Source organism: Pantherophis guttatus, chromosome 2, assembly GCF_059756535.1.
Source record: "Pantherophis guttatus breed Tessera chromosome 2, ASM5975653v1, whole genome shotgun sequence".
Taxonomy (NCBI): Eukaryota; Metazoa; Chordata; class Lepidosauria; order Squamata; family Colubridae; genus Pantherophis; species Pantherophis guttatus.
Window position 1 is genome coordinate 182,493,062 of NC_142064.1, and position 17,208 is coordinate 182,510,269.

At 41.2% G+C, this 17,208-nt stretch overlaps 1 protein-coding gene across 4 annotated transcripts in view; it reads right to left on the bottom strand.

Moving 5' to 3' along the window:
• Nucleotides 1-333: 333 nt before the first annotated feature.
• The window catches only part of PPARGC1B (PPARG coactivator 1 beta), a 134,417-nt gene continuing 117,542 nt past the window's right edge, over nt 334-17,208 (bottom strand). For 2 of the 4 annotated variants that reach the window (XM_034405803.3, XM_034405797.3), the window contains exons 5-12: nt 11,864-13,046; nt 10,979-11,015; nt 9,515-9,579; nt 8,315-9,092; nt 7,302-7,380; nt 6,314-6,435; nt 2,073-2,227; nt 334-850 (exon numbers count right to left, since the gene is read on the bottom strand). In XM_034405803.3, the coding sequence (XP_034261694.2) occupies nt 747-850; nt 2,073-2,227; nt 6,314-6,435; nt 7,302-7,380; nt 8,315-9,092; nt 9,515-9,579; nt 10,979-11,015; nt 11,864-13,046 (2,523 nt within the window). In that variant the 3' untranslated portion in view covers nt 334-746. Of the gene's footprint in view, nt 854-2,072; nt 2,228-6,313; nt 6,436-7,301; nt 7,381-8,314; nt 9,093-9,514; nt 9,580-10,978; nt 11,016-11,863; nt 13,047-17,208 lie in introns of all 4 variants that reach the window. The other 2 variants (XM_034405789.3, XM_034405783.3) reach the window with 1 other exon arrangement.

The following is a 17,208-nucleotide window of genomic DNA, read 5'->3' on the forward strand; positions in this document are numbered from 1 at the left end:
TGGAGCCCGCTTAGGACTGCAGAATCACAGTTTGTCATGTCTCATGCAGTCAATGATTAAGGAGTGGAGATTCCAGCATTCAGTCCAGACAAATGGAAAAAATGGTTTATACAGTGATTCCACACTGCCATTCAATAACCCCCTGGCTAATCAAGGATGAGCAGATTTTTTATGATTTTCAGATGAGCCACTCACTGAAGGGAACCATTCTGGAAAGGCTGCATCTGCTGAGGGGCAAGTGCCTCATTACAGTGCATAGTTAAAAATCAAGGAAGCGGTACAATAAATCTGAATTACAGTACATCTGAGCCATAAATACATTATAAGTATATATTTCTTTCTTCTATTAAAAATTAGTTTACAATCTTGATTCTATTCACAATTAACAATTTCATAATCACACACTACGGACCAAAAATGAAATAAGAGTTATGGTGAACACAGCTGCCACTCCACGGCGGAAATGGGACCAGTCAGAGAAAGGAGATTGGACAAGAAGAGGACAGAAGGCTTTTGCAGGCTCATCCTAACACAACCAATCAGAAGCAGAGATACTAACTTGTGGCAGTGGAACATCAACACCATGGGAACTCACAGACAGAAGCAGCTTGTTCAATGTAAACATCAATTTAAAGGGTCAGCAGTCTCTCTCTCTCTCATTATATATTTAATCATTTCTTGAAAACGTAAACATATTGGAAGTGCCTTGACTGAGGTATTAAGGTATTCCTCATAGGTTAAGGCTGTTACCGATGCAGACTTTCCTGGGCCTCCTGCAGCAGGCTGTCAAAATCCATGGTCTCATATTTGCTTTTTACTGGAGTTGGAGAGGACTCTTCTGTATTGGAATCTGCTACAGAGAAAAGATAAATGCTGTCAAAAAGACGAAGGAAGGAAGGAAGGAAGGAAGGAAGGAAGGAAGGAAGGAAGGAAGGAAGGAAGGAAGGAAGGAAGGAAGGAAGGAAGGAAGGAAGATCAGCTAAGTCGTATATATTACATCTAATGTTTCCAAGCCACATGGAAAACCTCTAAATCTCCACTTCCTCCTAAAATGGAAGGATTTAATGATCATGAGTAGCCTGTTGAGATATCCCCTGTGCTCTTCTCTGAAGAGGCCGATCAGCAAATATGATTGGCCACAACCGATTTAGCTGAGGGAACTGAACTGTCTCTCAAGAGAAAGGGTTGGCCACAATCTGTCTGGAAGCGGTTAAGCACTGCCTGCATTGGATATTCATTCTCCCTAAGCAGATTGCTATTTTGGGTGATCGCATTATATTTGATTTCATAACTGTGTGCTATTTTTTATGGTTACGGTTGATTAATTTAAATTTTCTTCAATTACAATAGTTGCTGTCTGCCCCTTTCAGGAGAGGAGGGCTTTAATTAAAATGAAAGAAAATAAATTAAAATCACTTGTGGTCTGTGAAAATGAGCAAATATAAAAATCCTTGGAATGTTTAATCTGCTTTCTTTGGTTTTAATAAAGTATGGGCACAAACCCAGCTATTATTATTTGCAAACACTGACTCATGGCTTAATGTGTTGCATATATCTAATCAATTCTGGTTAATTCTGTATCTGTAGTTAAATAATCAGTGGATTAGTATGATTAGTATATGTGAGTGATTCAAGATAACCACTCTGATTCAGTCATCTCTGGCGGGGGGAAAAAAAACTCCTTCTCTCTCTCTGATTGTATAAAGGAAGCACAATGCTAATAAATAGAAATAAATGTATCAGATAGTAAATAAATATTAAATATAGATAATAAGATATGTAAATGAGAATTGTTGGGATTGTATAGATTTTATGCTTTGGATTTTTTAGTGTCCACCATCATTAATATCCATACCAGGATCACTGTGTGTGACTTGGATGGTCATATAATTTTGTTTGATAATAAATAAAGAAAGGGATGCCTGCTGGGGAATTCTGGGAATTGAAGTCCACAAAGCGTAAAGTTGCCAAAGTTTTAGAAACCCTGCAGTATATGAATCAAAATCAGTACAACCACCCTTGCCAAATTAGATCTGTTATGATGAAACAGGCCAAGATGATTGCTGACTTACCCAAATCAGTAAATCTGGTCCAAAAGAAGTGTCCAAAACCACCATAAGCCAGCTGGAACAATGGCTCATTTATTTTCCACAGAGAAGCACCATTCTTCAAGGACAAGGCAGCATGCTCAGAACACCGGTATGTGATGACACCGTATTTATCTCCCCTGGATAATGAAAGAAGAAATGCCAGCACAGCCAACAGAGTAGCGTTATTTATTTGTCATTATTTTTATTCCATGTCTCTCCAACAGGAACTCAGAGCATCTCGTTTAAATCTCATGCAAACTTTATAGGAATTAGGATCCAAGAGTCTATTAATCAAACTGCAGTGATTACATTGGCATCTCCCAGCTGCCTTGGAAGAGAACACTCCAACCAGGCTATTTATTATTTTTATTTCCACTTACACACCACTCAGGATAGTTAACAGCCATTAGACTACAAAACATTGACCTTCCCCTACACAATAATGTATGTATGAACAATATACAGGCAGTCCTTGAGTATGACCATAATTCAGCCCAAAATTTCTGTTGCTAAGCAAGACAGTTGTTAGTTTTGTCCCATTTTTGTCCTGAGCTACTCGACGTGATAGCCACGGTGGCAGTAGATACACCCAGGCTTTTAGTCATGGGTGATTTCAACTTGCCATCTGTCGGTGAAACGTCTGAGGTGGCTCGGGAGTTCATGGCTTCCATGACGGCCATGGACCTGACCCAGTTAGTTCATGGCCCTACTCACAGGGGAGGTCACACTCTGGATCTGATTTTTGTCTCTGGCCAGTGGTTGAGTGGTCTTGTTATAGGGGATATAGACATGGAACCCTTGTCATGGACTGACCACTCACTCCTTCGCCTAGATCTTCGAACCGCGACCCCTCGCCGCAGGGAGGCGGATCCAATTAGATGGATCCGCCCCAGGCGCCTGATGGATCCTGATAGGTTCCAGACGGAGCTTGGGCCATTTCCTGAGGATCTAGCACATGACTCGGCCGAGGACCTGGTAGCCGCCTGGGATCGGGCGGCTGGTGGGGCCTTGGACCGAGTTGTGCCTTTGCGGCCTCTGACCCGATGCCGATCCCGGGTGGCTCCTTGGTTTACTGAGGAGCTGAGGGAAATGAAGCGCCGGAAAAGACGCCTGGAGAGCGGTTGGAGGGCCAGTCTCGCTGAATCTGATCGAACACTGGTAAGGTCGCATATTAAGACCTACCTAGTGGCGATAAAGACGGCAAAGTCTAACTACTTTTCCGCCTCTATTGCGTCATCAGGGAATCGTCCGGCCGCCCTGTTTAGGGTGACCCGCGCCCTGCTCCATCTGGGAGTGCGGGAGGATCCCTTAGAAGGCAGGGCGGAGGATTTCGGACAATACCTGTATGACAAAATCGCTCAGATCCGGGGGGATTTGGACTCTGACTGGGTAGATCAGGGCAGGGTGACGAGGAACAGTCTTGAGAATGTTATCTGGGAGGAGTTTGATGCTGTGACTCCCGATGATGTGGACAGGATTTTGGGGAGACTTAGTGCGGCCACATGTTTACTGGACCCGTGTCCCTCCTGGTTGGTACTGGCTTCCCGGGAGGTTACACGAGGCTGGCTCCAGGGCGTTATTAATGCTTCCTTGAGTGAGGGTCACTTCCCCGCTGCCCTGAAAGAGGCGGTGGTGAGGCCTCTCCTCAAGAAGCCGTCCCTGGACCCAGCAATATTGGCTAACTATCGTCCTGTCTCCAACCTTCGCTTCATTGCGAAGGTTGTTGAGAGTGTGGTCGCGCAACAGTTTCCACAATTCCTGGAGGAAACATCCTATCTGGATCCGTTCCAGTCAGGTTTCAGGTCTGGGCACAGCACGGAAACGGCATTGGTCGCGCTGGTTGATGATCTCTGGAGGGCTCGGGACAGGGGTTATTCCTCTGTTCTGGTCCTATTAGATCTCTCAGCGGCTTTTGATACCATCGACCATGGTATCATGCTGCACCGGCTGGAAGAGTTGGGGGTGGGAGGCACCGTGTTACGGTGGTTCTCCTCCTTTCTCTCCGACCGGTCGCAGTTTGTGTTGGCAGGGGGGCAGAGGTCGACCTCGAGGCCTCTCATTTGTGGAGTGCCGCAGGGATCGGTCCTCTCGCCCCTTCTGTTCAACATTTATGTGAAGCCGCTGGGCGAGATCATCCGTGGCTTTGGGGTGAGATACCACCAGTACGCTGATGACACCCAGCTGTACATCTCCACCCCAGGCCACCCCAACGATGCCCTTGAAGTGATGTCCCAGTGCCTGGAGGCTGTGCGGATCTGGATGGGGAGGAACAGGCTCAGGCTCAACCCTTCCAAGACTGAGTGGCTGTGGCTCCCGGCATCCCGATATAGTCAGTTGACTCCATCACTGACTATTGGGGGCGAGTCTTTGGCCCCCACTGAAAGGGCTCGCAATCTGGGAGTCCTCCTGGATAGGCAGCTGTCTTTGGAGGAACATCTGACGGCTGTTACCAGGGGGACCTTTTATCAGGTTCGCCTGATTCGCCAGTTGCGGCCCTTTCTTGATCGGGATTCCCTGTGCACAGTCACTCATGCCCTCGTCACCTCTCGCCTTGACTACTGTAACGCTCTCTACATGGGGCTCCCCTTGAAGAGCACCCGGAGGCTCCAGCTGGTCCAGAATGCAGCAGCGCGGGTAGTGATGGGAGCAACATGGCGCTCCCATGTAACACCACTCCTGCGCGAGCTGCACTGGCTCCCGGTGGTCTTCCGGGTGCGCTTCAAGGTGTTGGTTATCACCTTTAAAGCGCTCCATGGCATAGGGCCTAGCTATCTCCGAGACCGCCTACTGCTACCGATGACCTCCCATCGACCCGTGCGCTCCCACAGAGAGGGCCTCCTCAGGGTGCCATCAGCCAAACAATGTAGGCTGGTGGCCCCCAGGGGGAGGGCTTTCTCTGTGGGGGCTCCCACCCTCTGGAATCAGTTGCCCCCGGAGATAAGAAGAATCCAGGACCTCAATGCCTTCCGTCGTTCCCTGAAAACCTATCTTTTCCAGCAAGCCGGGTTGGCTTAAGAAGAAATTTTAAAACTTTTAAATCCTTTTAATTAGTCTGTGATTTTTAATTTTTTTGGGCCAAATTTTATATATATTTTTAAATGTTTTAATATTTGTATTCTATGTTTTTTATCTTGGCTGTACACCGCCCTGAGTCCTCAGGGAGAAGGGCGGTATATAAATTCGAAATTAAATTAAATTAAATTAAAAATTTTACGACTTTTCTTGCCACAATTGTTGAGTAAACCACTGCAGTTGTTCAATTAGTAACACGGTTGTAAACGGAATCTGGATTCCTTATTCTTTGCTTGTAAGAAGGCCGCAAAAGGTGATCACGTGACCCCGGGACACTGCAACTGTCATAAATATGAATCAGTTGCTAAGCAGCCAAATTTTGATCTTGTGACCATGGGGATGCTGCAACGGTTGTGAGTGTGAAAAAAGGTCATAAGTCACTTTTTCAAGTGCCATTGTAAGTTCAAACAGTCACTAAATGAACTATTGTGAGTCAAGGGCTAACTATATGTGTACATACACACAGAAAGGATATCTTTTAACTAAAATGCTCTTTTTTTCATTTGAAACAGATAGAGTTTTGAGCTCAAAACTTTCAAGCTTGGATCCAAATTCAATCTGCTTCTGTATATAGCACAATGAAATTACATACACATATGCTAAGTAGTAGCAATCCATTGTAAATTTAAAGTGCTGCATCTTCTATGCCAGTAGTGTCAAACTCGCGTCATCACAATGGTGTCATGTGACATATCGTGACTTTTTTCCCCTTTGCTAACCCGGGCGTGGACATGGCCAGCATGTGACGCATCCGGCACGTGGCCCGGGAGTTTGACACCCCTGTTCTATGCAATACAGCAGCGTTAGTCCTTACACAATTAAATGATGAGGGAATTTAATGGCAGTTTCTTAGCCAAAACAAATATGATACAACTGAGGAAAGAATGAGTTTCACACTGCAATTCGTACACATATTTAACCAGCAAAAGGTTTAACTTATTTAACTTACTTCTTAATAGGTACACTAGGTCAATTAATATTTAACCTTTGGTTTCATAGGGTCCTCAGAGAAGATGTTTTTCTAAAGAACAAGAATTATCCAGCTACTGAACTTTAGATTCCAATTTTAATTTTAATCATAGAGTAATTTAGCTAATTTACAAATACTCATGATTTCAGCCAGGGTGAATAATGAGATAAGGAAAACTCACCTTTTATTCTTGGTCAAAATGCAACACTCAACAATCTCTCCAAACACTTCAAATTGCTTCTTCAGTTCACTAGAGCTCATACTGCTGGCAAGATTTTGGATGTATACTACACGGCCTTCTCCCTGTTTAATAGCAACAGCACTTAGACTTATATATTGCTTCATAGTGCTTTATACCCTTCTCTAACTGGTTTACAGAGTCAGGATATTGCCCCTAACAATCTGGGTCCTCATTTTACCAATCTCATAAGGATGGAAGGCTGAGTCAACCTTGAGCCAGTCAGGATCGAACTGCTGGCAGTCAGCAGAATTAGTCTGCAATACTGCATTCTAACCACTGTGCTACCACGGCTTTCCATGGCTCTTAATGACACGAGTAAATTGCTCATGCCTGTCCTGGTACAATGTTTTAAACTGATACATTCTTGATATCTCCAGGTCCACTTTACTATTAAAGTAGTACCTTTTTATATTTTAGACAAATGAGCTCTAAATATGCTAAATGAATCTATGTCTGGCTGATATAAAAGATATACAGAATATCAAACCACCAGCCTCAAGTGCTACTTTTTTTCTACTTCAACAACTGTAGCTCTCCTCTTATTTGTATGATTTTTAAACACGATACCATGTCTTTTTCAAAACTCCAAACACTATTACTCTGTGGAAGTGCATTCTGATGAATGATCATTCTCCCTATGCCAAGGCTATCTAAAAGAAACATATTGGAAGGGAATAAAATGAAGAAACTGGCAACAGATTGAGTTCTTGGCAGAGGGAGAACTATCATTCATCAGCATGCACTTCCACTTCCACAGAGTAATAGAGTTTGGAAAACAGCTAACTTCCTGTATTACCCCTTCTTGAATAGAAATTCCTGCCTCCCAAAATTCAAATGTGTTTCAGAAGAATCATCTGATCAGATTGGAAACCCCACCACTTCCACTTCATTCATCCCAAATCTCATTGAGAGCTCACAGGTCACTCACAATGGCTTTTTCTCTCTTTTTCTCCATCAGCCTCTGGCTGGTCATGTTTCCCTCTTGACAACGCTTGCCATTTTCACGTCTATTGGAAAACAACAAATACAGACCCAAATGGATTCCAATTGTTTTGAATCTTAGACATCAGAATCTTAATTAGGAAAGTATTCCTAGAAACATACCCCTTGCTTGCAGGAACAGTCTCACCCATTTCACAATCAATACAGAACACCATGGGCTATTGTAGATTCACAAATATTTAGACGTTGTTTTTTTAAAGGTGGCTAGAGAACCACCAAATATTGGAGCAAAGAGGTAAGCAAATGTAAATGATTCAATATTATATAATTTGAAAACCTGAAGATATAATCTTTTTAGGCACAGTCATGCTGTGGTTTTGGCCTTAAACCTTTTCACAAATAATCTTACATTTATTTCTATCCGTCTGAACAGGGTATCTCTTTTTTCCTATTGGTTCTCAAAAACCTTTTATGCATGGAGGGTCTCATTCCAATTCAGGAATGCTATCTATCCGGTAGAGGTTGGTATTCCTGAATCAGGGAACGAAGGGAAATTTCCCCAATTTCCCTTGAGCTGCCATGGCTATTTTTGGTGCAGTTCTAATAGGTCCGTCAATCCTCAGGAGTAGATTCTCAAGGTCTGAAGGAAGAATTAATTCAATAACTTCTGTACTTTGCTCACAGGATTTTTTAATTCAGCCCACTGTCTTTTAAATTAGCCTTATAAGACGTATCCCCCACTGCAATGGCAAATCAAGAATAAGGAAAAAAGATATAACTGCCTGAGAAATTTCTAGAAATGTAGTCTTATACTCCCCCAGGCTGACTGAAAGGCCACCATTCTTACAGCACTGCATTATTTTAAAATGTAACTAAAGTGTGTGAGGTTTTAATGTGCAATACTCTGAATCAAGGCAATCAACAACGCAAACCAATGCAATTGACTATGACCATCTCAGCCCTTTCCCCAAAACAATACTGATTGCAAATGAAATGTACCTGAAAACCTGCTGGTTGACTGGAGACCTACTTCTGCAGCATGAAGACTCTGAATCAGATCTGTTTCGGGAGCAATAGTGCAAATTGGTCCTAGAAAGAGCACTACTGTGTAGACATCTGTTGGAACCCAATGGACTCATGTAGTATTCCTCCTCCTCTTCCTCCTCTTCTTCCTCTTCCAATGGAGAACCAATCTCACTGCAGCTGTCTTCAAAGACAGTATCATATTCAGGAGTTTTGAAGAACAAGGCCTCCTCCCCATCATCCAGGGCACTGTCCAAAAGACCAAAGTGTTTGGTCAAACTGGCTCTGATTTCTTGGTCCCTCAGCTGTTTGCTGCCCTCCTTCACTGAGATTTTATCAAAACTCTTGTTGCTTTCTTCCTGATAGAGAACGTCAGGCACTTGCCTCTTGTGTTGGGTTTCTATATGGCTCAGGGGCTCCCAAGATCTTAGCACCTTCCTCTGGAACGAATACTCAGGTTTCAAGACTTGGCAATAATCATGATCACCAAAAGACCGCGAAAAAGGGCGTTTCAACACCCCATGTTGCTCAGAGTGAGCAGGGCGAATAGCAGACCGACTCAGGTGGGCATACAGCTCTGTCCGCACTGGTTGCTTTTTCTGATGTTTTCTGGAAATTGGCCTATGACTGATCATTGGTTGTGGCTCAGAGCTGGTGATGACAGCAGTCTTCTGTGCTGGTCTTTGGTGAATATCTGGCTTATATAGGTCTTCTTCCGAAGGCTTGTATGGAGGAGTAGTTGGTGGTGTGAGACCTTATCTCCCACAAGGAAGCAAAAGGATAAAACTCTTTCAGTATAGGACCATGAGAGTAAAAAGACATCACTATAACAGGAGTTAGATCTATTTTTTAAACCATTCCCACCCCTTCGTTGAGACTTCAAATCACAGAGTTGATCTGAGGATATGCACTGCTGTTTATATTCAGTCTTTTGCCTTTATAAGATGGCTACAGCGGTTCCAAAATACTTGTCACTCAAACGATGCGTTGCTCTGCAGTTGTCTTTTCAAGGAAGGGAAAAATCAAACAGGGTTTAGGGGTGCCTAGATCCCTCTTCCTTCATGTTAATGATTAAATACAGGAATTACTATCTGATAATTTGGTTTTGGGTACAGTCTTTTCTCTATGTTTGCATCTTTTAAAATAATGAACACTTAATCTAAATTCTGCCCTTACCTGCAGTGCCACACAGCTCTACAGTCAGAACTTGATCAAAGCTGCGCTTCCCGAGTGTTGATTCTCTAAAAACGAGAAGAGTAGAATGAAATGGTTATAGAAAAGCCAAGGCATCCATTAAAAACGAGGAATTCACACAATGAAATAGAAAGGAGCTTTAAAAATAAAATGTCACATGGGGAGGACACCTCATAGCTGTCATTTAAATGGCAAACTTTTTAATAAGTTTAGATAAATGGGCACCCATTTTGTAGTAGCTAATGAACTGGGGTCATCTCCAAATAACTATGTAGGGAAATTGACAAGCTTGAAACTTAAATAACCAAAAGGTCTCAAATAATCAACATAAACTAATAAAACCCAATCTGAAAATTTATACATTGTCTGTTCAGGTCCCCTTTAGATTTTTATACATGGAAGCCCACACTTCTATTACAAAGATTCACAAGTAAACAAACTTTGAAAGTCAGGGGCACATTTGAAATTTTGTGAGCATGTGGCTGGTATAGTCACAAAATGGTTGCCAGGAGAGACTTATTTATTCACAAATGACAAACAACAAAAAACGCCCATTTATCTGCAAGCAAACAAACTCCAAAGGCATTCTTCAAAGAAATATTTGTACCATAGCAGATCCTATTACTAACATAGCACATTTTTTTTCATCTAATGTAATCCTCATGAAGAACTAGAAGAAAGCAAGTTATACTGTACTTTCAGGTTCATTCTAGTTAACATCTAGTCTCCACAATAAAGCCTTTTGACACATCAATAGACAAGTTTCTGAAAGCAGAAAAAGTGAGATTTTCTGCATCAAGAAAACTGCCTCACTATGAAGCGATCCTATATAATTTAAATTCTTCAATGTTTGGTCTTCATCCATCCAAACATCTCATTCTTCCTTAGCTTTGGTTATTGAAATATACAGAAATACAGTTTTATATAAATATTAACATGTCACTGTCAGGTTAATGTCTATCCGTCCATTCATTTACTCTCCTTAAAATCTCCCTAACATAGGAACCGTCTAGCAATGATGGAACCTTATTATAATATGCAACCTGTAATGAACATCCCAAGTTTGATGTAGTTTTAATCATAAAGAGTCAGTGATGCATATGTATATATCAGTAGTTCCAGTATCCTTAATGGGGCTTTATGCTCTAGACGAGCTGTTTTGAGTCTTTCTTGGGTGAGTTGCCCATCCCTTTCTATAAAATCTTTAGCTGCACTATGAAGTTCTTACCCAGTAGTGGATTATTTTGACATTAAGCTCCTGCACCAGAAGTCCTCTTAGTACACAAGCAGCTTAATTTAAGGATAGTTATCAACCAGACAGTATTGAAGGCACAGCTTGGTTATCAGGATTGCAAAATTCTGAGACTGCCATTTGCCAGATTTTCTGGCTTCTGACACTTAGAGAGATCATCCTTTCACAAGATATATTTTGGGTATTGCACTTACGTTTGTGCCAAGGGCAATGACAGACATCGTGGTGTTTCTGAAACAAAGAACAGAGAAAAGCAGAATGATTCAATTGGCCATATCTCTGCCCATAAACTGGATTAGTAAAAGAGAAAGCAGATTATGGTCAAATGAAGTGAGCCATGGAAGATACATGGTTTATCTTCTATTTTGTAAATTTGAAACCAGACCAGAGTAGATGAATTGTATTGGAGATGAAGGAGAGGAGATTAATTCTTCTTTCATGTAGTTTTTCATATTGAAATGATCCACCACACCACACTGAATTTTATTGTCTGGTTGCCACTCTATGATTAATAGAGAGGAGAGGAGCTTTGGGAAACATCATATGGAAAAGAATAAATCATCTCTCTCGATGCTGAAATAGTAATCTGATTCAGTTTTTCCCGTGTCTGTCCCTAATTTAGCAACAGACATAGGAGGAATTATTTTCCTACCCTATATGACTGAGTCCTGAGTGGATGGATTATGACACAATTGGAACACAACAGTTCAGAAGCTTCTTGTTTCTCCCTCAATGTGTGACTCACATCAAGCATACTGCGCTTCTATAATCTATTTCTTGTCAGACCTGGGTCAATTCAATTAAAACCAAACTTTTTTCTTTGCTGCCACTTTTTCAATATACAATTTTATAGGAAATGATCTATGTATCTAGTTTGGGGAAAGAATTTTCTCTTCAACAATATTTAAGATATTCAGACAAATTAGGAAGATATGGGACCATATCACACCAGGCACAATCCTTGAAGAATATTAGGATTGGTAATCTGCTTTCTATTATCCCGATAAAGCATATTTTATCTTTCAGAAATGTGGAAATGCCGGTACAGGAGAATTACTGGGCTCTCCTTTCCTACATACCTGTTTGATGGCAGGGGGTGAAGCACTGACTCTCATTTGCTGTATAAGTGTCGCTTTCCCTAGAACTTTCTGGTGAAGGGGTCTGCAATTCCATTGGGAAATTCTGGAATCCCCCGTCCATCTCATCAGCGCCACTCACTTCTACTTCCGCTGCTGGTGCTTCTGTATCAAAGTTTTGCAAAGATGAGCAGAGGGCAGGCTCTATTGAAGCGAATGCGTTTGCTGTGGTTGCTGAGGACACGGTAGGTTCTGAGGGAGGTTTATCAAGGAAAGACTGCCAAAGGCTGAGCTCAGGGTTGAGTCTTTTAGAGCGACGCACTGCATAAATTGAGGTGTCTGGCTTACGGCTTGACTTCCCGTAGGATCCCTGACCCATGGGAGTCCCTTGTTTTGCACCATCCTCTTCTGCAGTTTCTTTTTCAGCCTCAGGCTCTACTTTGAGAATCTGTCTCAGCTCAGTTTTCATTTCAGGTATTATTTTGGTGGAGGGCTTATTATATCCATCCATAAATTCCCTCCCGGTATTGGGAGGCGAAGTTCTTGAAGACTTGTGAAGCTGTGACCTGGCCAAGGAGGCATAGACAGGTTTTGCTAATCGATATGGCTTACTCACATCACATGGGAGTTCTCTGGCAAGCAGTTCTTTCAGGATAGAAAATTCAGAAAGCGGAGTTCGGGATTGTTTGCAGTGCATGGAGAAATGCCAAGGGCTGGATGGGCAATTGTCATTCCCACAGAGTCGAGGCTGCTGCAGGGGAGGATCTGGCTTTGCTCTTTTGGAGGGGCTGTGAAAAGGCTGGTGTTTCCCCTCACCGGGGTACATGGGGGGCAGCTTTCTTGGAGGAAGGCAATAAGTATGCATGTAGTGGATAAGCTCCACTGCAGCGTGAAGTTCCTTGTCTCCTGTGCCTTTCTCGGAGGAAGAGAGAGGAGGCGCTACACTGTTACCGCAATTCGATGCATCTTTATTTAAATTGCTATCTTCTTCATTTTGGATGTAATGTCTCTGGGGTAGAGAGCAGGTGTTAATGTTGTCAGCATGACACTTGTCTAGTGGCCCACTGTTTTTTCTGTGTGGGCAGTGTCTAGTGGTGGTGGTCGTAGTAAGATGTTTATGAAGCTCAGTGCAGTTCCGACTCTGAGCCTGGGGAAAAGTTGACTTTCTATCGTGGACACCTTCCACCTTCAAAAGCAAAGAAAAAAGGAAGTTAAGCTACATCCAAAAGCCATCCAAAATTTATCCATTTCTTTGTTCTAGGTGGCTAAGTATATTACAGCAGAGATCATTCAAATCTTTACATATTTCACATCACTAAAATGACTGTTTCAAGACTTAATTATACTATACTTAATTAAAATACTTAATTTAACTATACTTAATTGCTGACAAATTAGTAAAATAACATTGTATGGGTTTTTTTCCCCCAACCATCCATATCAAATGCCATAGATTCATATTAGGTAATAAAACAATGGAAGAATCATTCTCAGTGCCATTTCTCTATGTCTTAAATGACAGAAAGTTCTGGCTTTAATTAAAAAACAAGTAATTTAACAGACAGAATCATTATGCTCTATTCTATTTCCAGAGAATTTGCGGAATCTGATTTTCTGGTGGCTGCTTATTATTTCTCTAAATTTGGCTTCTATTCCCACTGAGATGTCTATGTTTTATATAATATTGTGCAAATTATTGTACAAATGACTTTTGTTTATGCTTGAAATAACAATAACCAATTCTCACCACCATGGTCAAGGAGGTCTTCATAACAAAAGAGGAATATTGATTTCTGATCCATAAAACAAGTGTCAAAGAGAATGAAATTGCAGCTTTCACAAGCATTTAACACAACTAACAAGTATAAACTTGTTACAGAGTTGTCCCTCTAGTTCCCTCTTTACTTTTGGTTGACTAAATTGTTAGCTAGGATGATCGGGAATCTGTTTAATTTTCCACTTGGTGCAGAGTTTGTCTCCCAGTTCATTTCAGGGTGGTTAAGCCCCCCCACCCCCACCCTTACTACTTTGGTGTGTTTTCTACATACATTTGTTAACTGACTATCAAAAAGTTCATGTATTTCTTCTGCTTGATTGTATGGCCTGTAGTATAGACCTATGGCAACATCTTTCTTTTTTTCTTTATATATTAACCCATATGCATTCTAGGAGGTTTCATCCTTGGTTTTATGCATTTCTGTAGAAATGTACAGATCTCTCATAAATAATGCAACTCCACCTCCTCTTTTGTTAGGTCTGTTTCTTTTGAGCAGTTTATATTCTTCCATCATCACATTCCAGTCTTGAATTTCATCCCACCAAGTTTCAGTAATGGCAACTATATCTGCCCTTGGGTACTAAGCACTTCAATTTCACCCTATATACCTGTATTAGCTATATAACCTATATCAAACCTATATAACCATCATATTAGAACCAACAAATGTAATTCATAGCTCCAGCAAGTTAATCATATAAGCTATTTTTGCCTAAAGACTCTATAAGTGCAGTGAAAAATTGTCTTGTTTCTTAACCTCAATTAATTGTGTAAGAGTTGTATTTTATTGTGCATGTTGTTTTATTCAAAGATGCCTGTAACAACCATTGCTCTAATCAACTAAATGTGTTTGGCTTGGCTGGAATTTTCAAATTATTTCTGCAGAAGCTTTGGCATTCTATTCTGTTTGAGGTCATTTATTAAGCACCAGATATATAGAGAGATTTGATTTCACATCCATAAATATAGGCTTAAAGGACTAATATAGAAAGAATTGCTTTTGCACCTATATAATGTTTCTTTTGTTACTGGGGATAACAGTCTTCCCCTCTTTGCACATTTGTGCATTATAGTATTTTGAACTTGTTAGTTATATTTGAAAAGTATAGTTTTTATAAGCATTTATGCACAGTATGGGATGGACTTTCATTCTGATCCCTAAGGTGATTTTTTTTTTTTTTTACACCCTGAATCAGAGAAGAGATTAGGTCATTATCCACCCTTCGCTGCAGGAATCTGTTATCTTTCATCACAGGCTTAGTGCCATAGCATTTTACATCGCAGGTTGGCTCCTTTTCATTCTCTTCTTTGCCTTTTGAGACTAGGCACAGAGTGACAAGCCATGGGAGTACTTTCCCTTTCACCATTTTCATTGCTTAAGTTCCAATCCTGCAATTTGGATGGCATAAGTGGCTGCATAAAATGGAGGGGAGTGGAATCACAGTTGCAATGTGGGAAGACTCTTGCTGAAGGGGGAAAAGTTCCTTTACTTTCATTTCTAGGAAATTAAAGCAGTGAAAGATATGTGCATAAATATACTGCCTGAAAGATGGATCAGCGGGGATGCGATAGCATTGCTAGGGGACGTTGGGCTTCTCTGGGACTAGGGTTAAAAACAAAAGGCAACGTGCCTAGCATCCTTTGTATTTAACAGCACACACACACATACACACACACATGTGCACAGGTGCATATAAGTAAGTATCTCAAGTTGCCCAGAAATGATGGCAATGGCAAGAAACAAATTATTTAGCTGTGATGCATAATTCAGTAGGTTGCAGCTCAGCTACATATATACATACCAATTTCAGCAGCTACAAAGATATAAGCTAGAGGGAGAATCATATTAACCCAGCAAGTAACCCCTGTGCTGTGAGTGCTAATTTCGAGTTTGTGAAATTCCATATACTTTTGGTCCTTCTAGCCACTCTTTTGAGTTCATTTTAATTGAAACAATCAATAAAAATGAAAATGACTTAAAATAATATCAAGAAAAAGACAGAAATATATGTAATCTTAAAGAGAAATACACTTAAACATCCACATTCAATATTTTCCCTCATAAAAGGAGTATTTGTATAGATCAGTGATGGCTAACCTTTTTGCCATCGCGTGCCAAAAGAGGGGGGAATGCGGGGGAGGTCACACACATGTGTGCCCACATCCATAATTTTATGTGCCCCCCCCACATGTTCCCCCTGCTTTTCGCACGCGATGGCCCGGCGGACCTGGTAGGCCCATTTTTCGCTCTCCCCAGGCTCCAGAGCCTTTCTAGGAGCCTGGGGAGGGCAAAAACGGCCTTCCCCACCCCTTCAGAGGCCCTCCGGAGGCCAAAAACAGTGTGTTTCCTGACTTCTGGTGGGCCCGGAAGGCTTGAAAATCAACTGGCCAGTGCACGCATGCGTGCCGGAGCTGAGCTCGTGTGCCCACCAATATGGCTCCATGTGCCACCTGTGGCACCCGTGCCATAGGTTCGCCATCACGGGTATAGATGAATGTAATCTATACAAAAAACATCTTAATATACCTAAGACCTTGAGACTGGATTAGAGTGGGAGGATCCTTAATTATAGGATTCTTCCAAGCTCTTTTTCTATACTAATACGTCAGCCAATTTTCTATACTTTAACAAAACAATAAGAAAACAAAAAGAAACATTAGCTTCTTTGGAAATATGGACAAACCAGGATTAATGCTTTAATGCTTTTCTAGATTTCCTCAAAGACCTTTGATAATCTATGACAATACAGGATAGATAGAAATTTACTTTGAACAAGCCTTTATCTTTGTTTCTTATCTATCTATCTACCTGCCTATATCAGGAAACAGGAAAACCTGAAAGATATAAACTGTGGAGATACATTAAACTTATTCAGAAATCAAGAGAAGAGCCCAGAAGATTCTCAAAAGAACTAGCAGGAAAAGCAAGAGGAAAAAGTTTGTTTTAAAAAAGCTTTTTTTAAAAAGATTTCAGACACATGGTATGGTATAGATTGCAGAGATTCTTCAGTCAATTTTATGTCCATGTGACATATATAACAAACATGACATTAAGCACAGAAGGCTTAATATCTATCCCCACCCCAGGCTTCATTACACTCTGTCTTCCCATGTTCCTTATCTTTCCCTATGCAATCCAAATTCATTTATTTAATACACTGCACAATTTCCTTTATTCAAGTGAAAAACCTTTAAAGGCCTCTTGTGTGATTTTAAACAATTGGCTTTAACAACTAGATGGTTCTATCACTTTGTACATTGTGTTCATAATAAATGACATATCCGTTATATGCAGAAGGATCTAAATTCTGACTTTTTGGCACGGCTCATCCAAAGTCTGCCTTTCTAATGCCTTAATTTTCAGATAGATCAAACAGAAAGAGTAGTACTATCTTGCAGAACAACATTCCCAACACCACTGTTAAAGATTTTGAGAGAAATAACCAAATGGTTGCTGTCATGGCTTGCCTATGAGAAGAAACGTAGAGGAAGGAGGACTATAAATACAGAGAGAACAACTACCCAACCTTCATAGGAGCTCTCAGTGGCAGAAATTATTTGGTCTATTTTC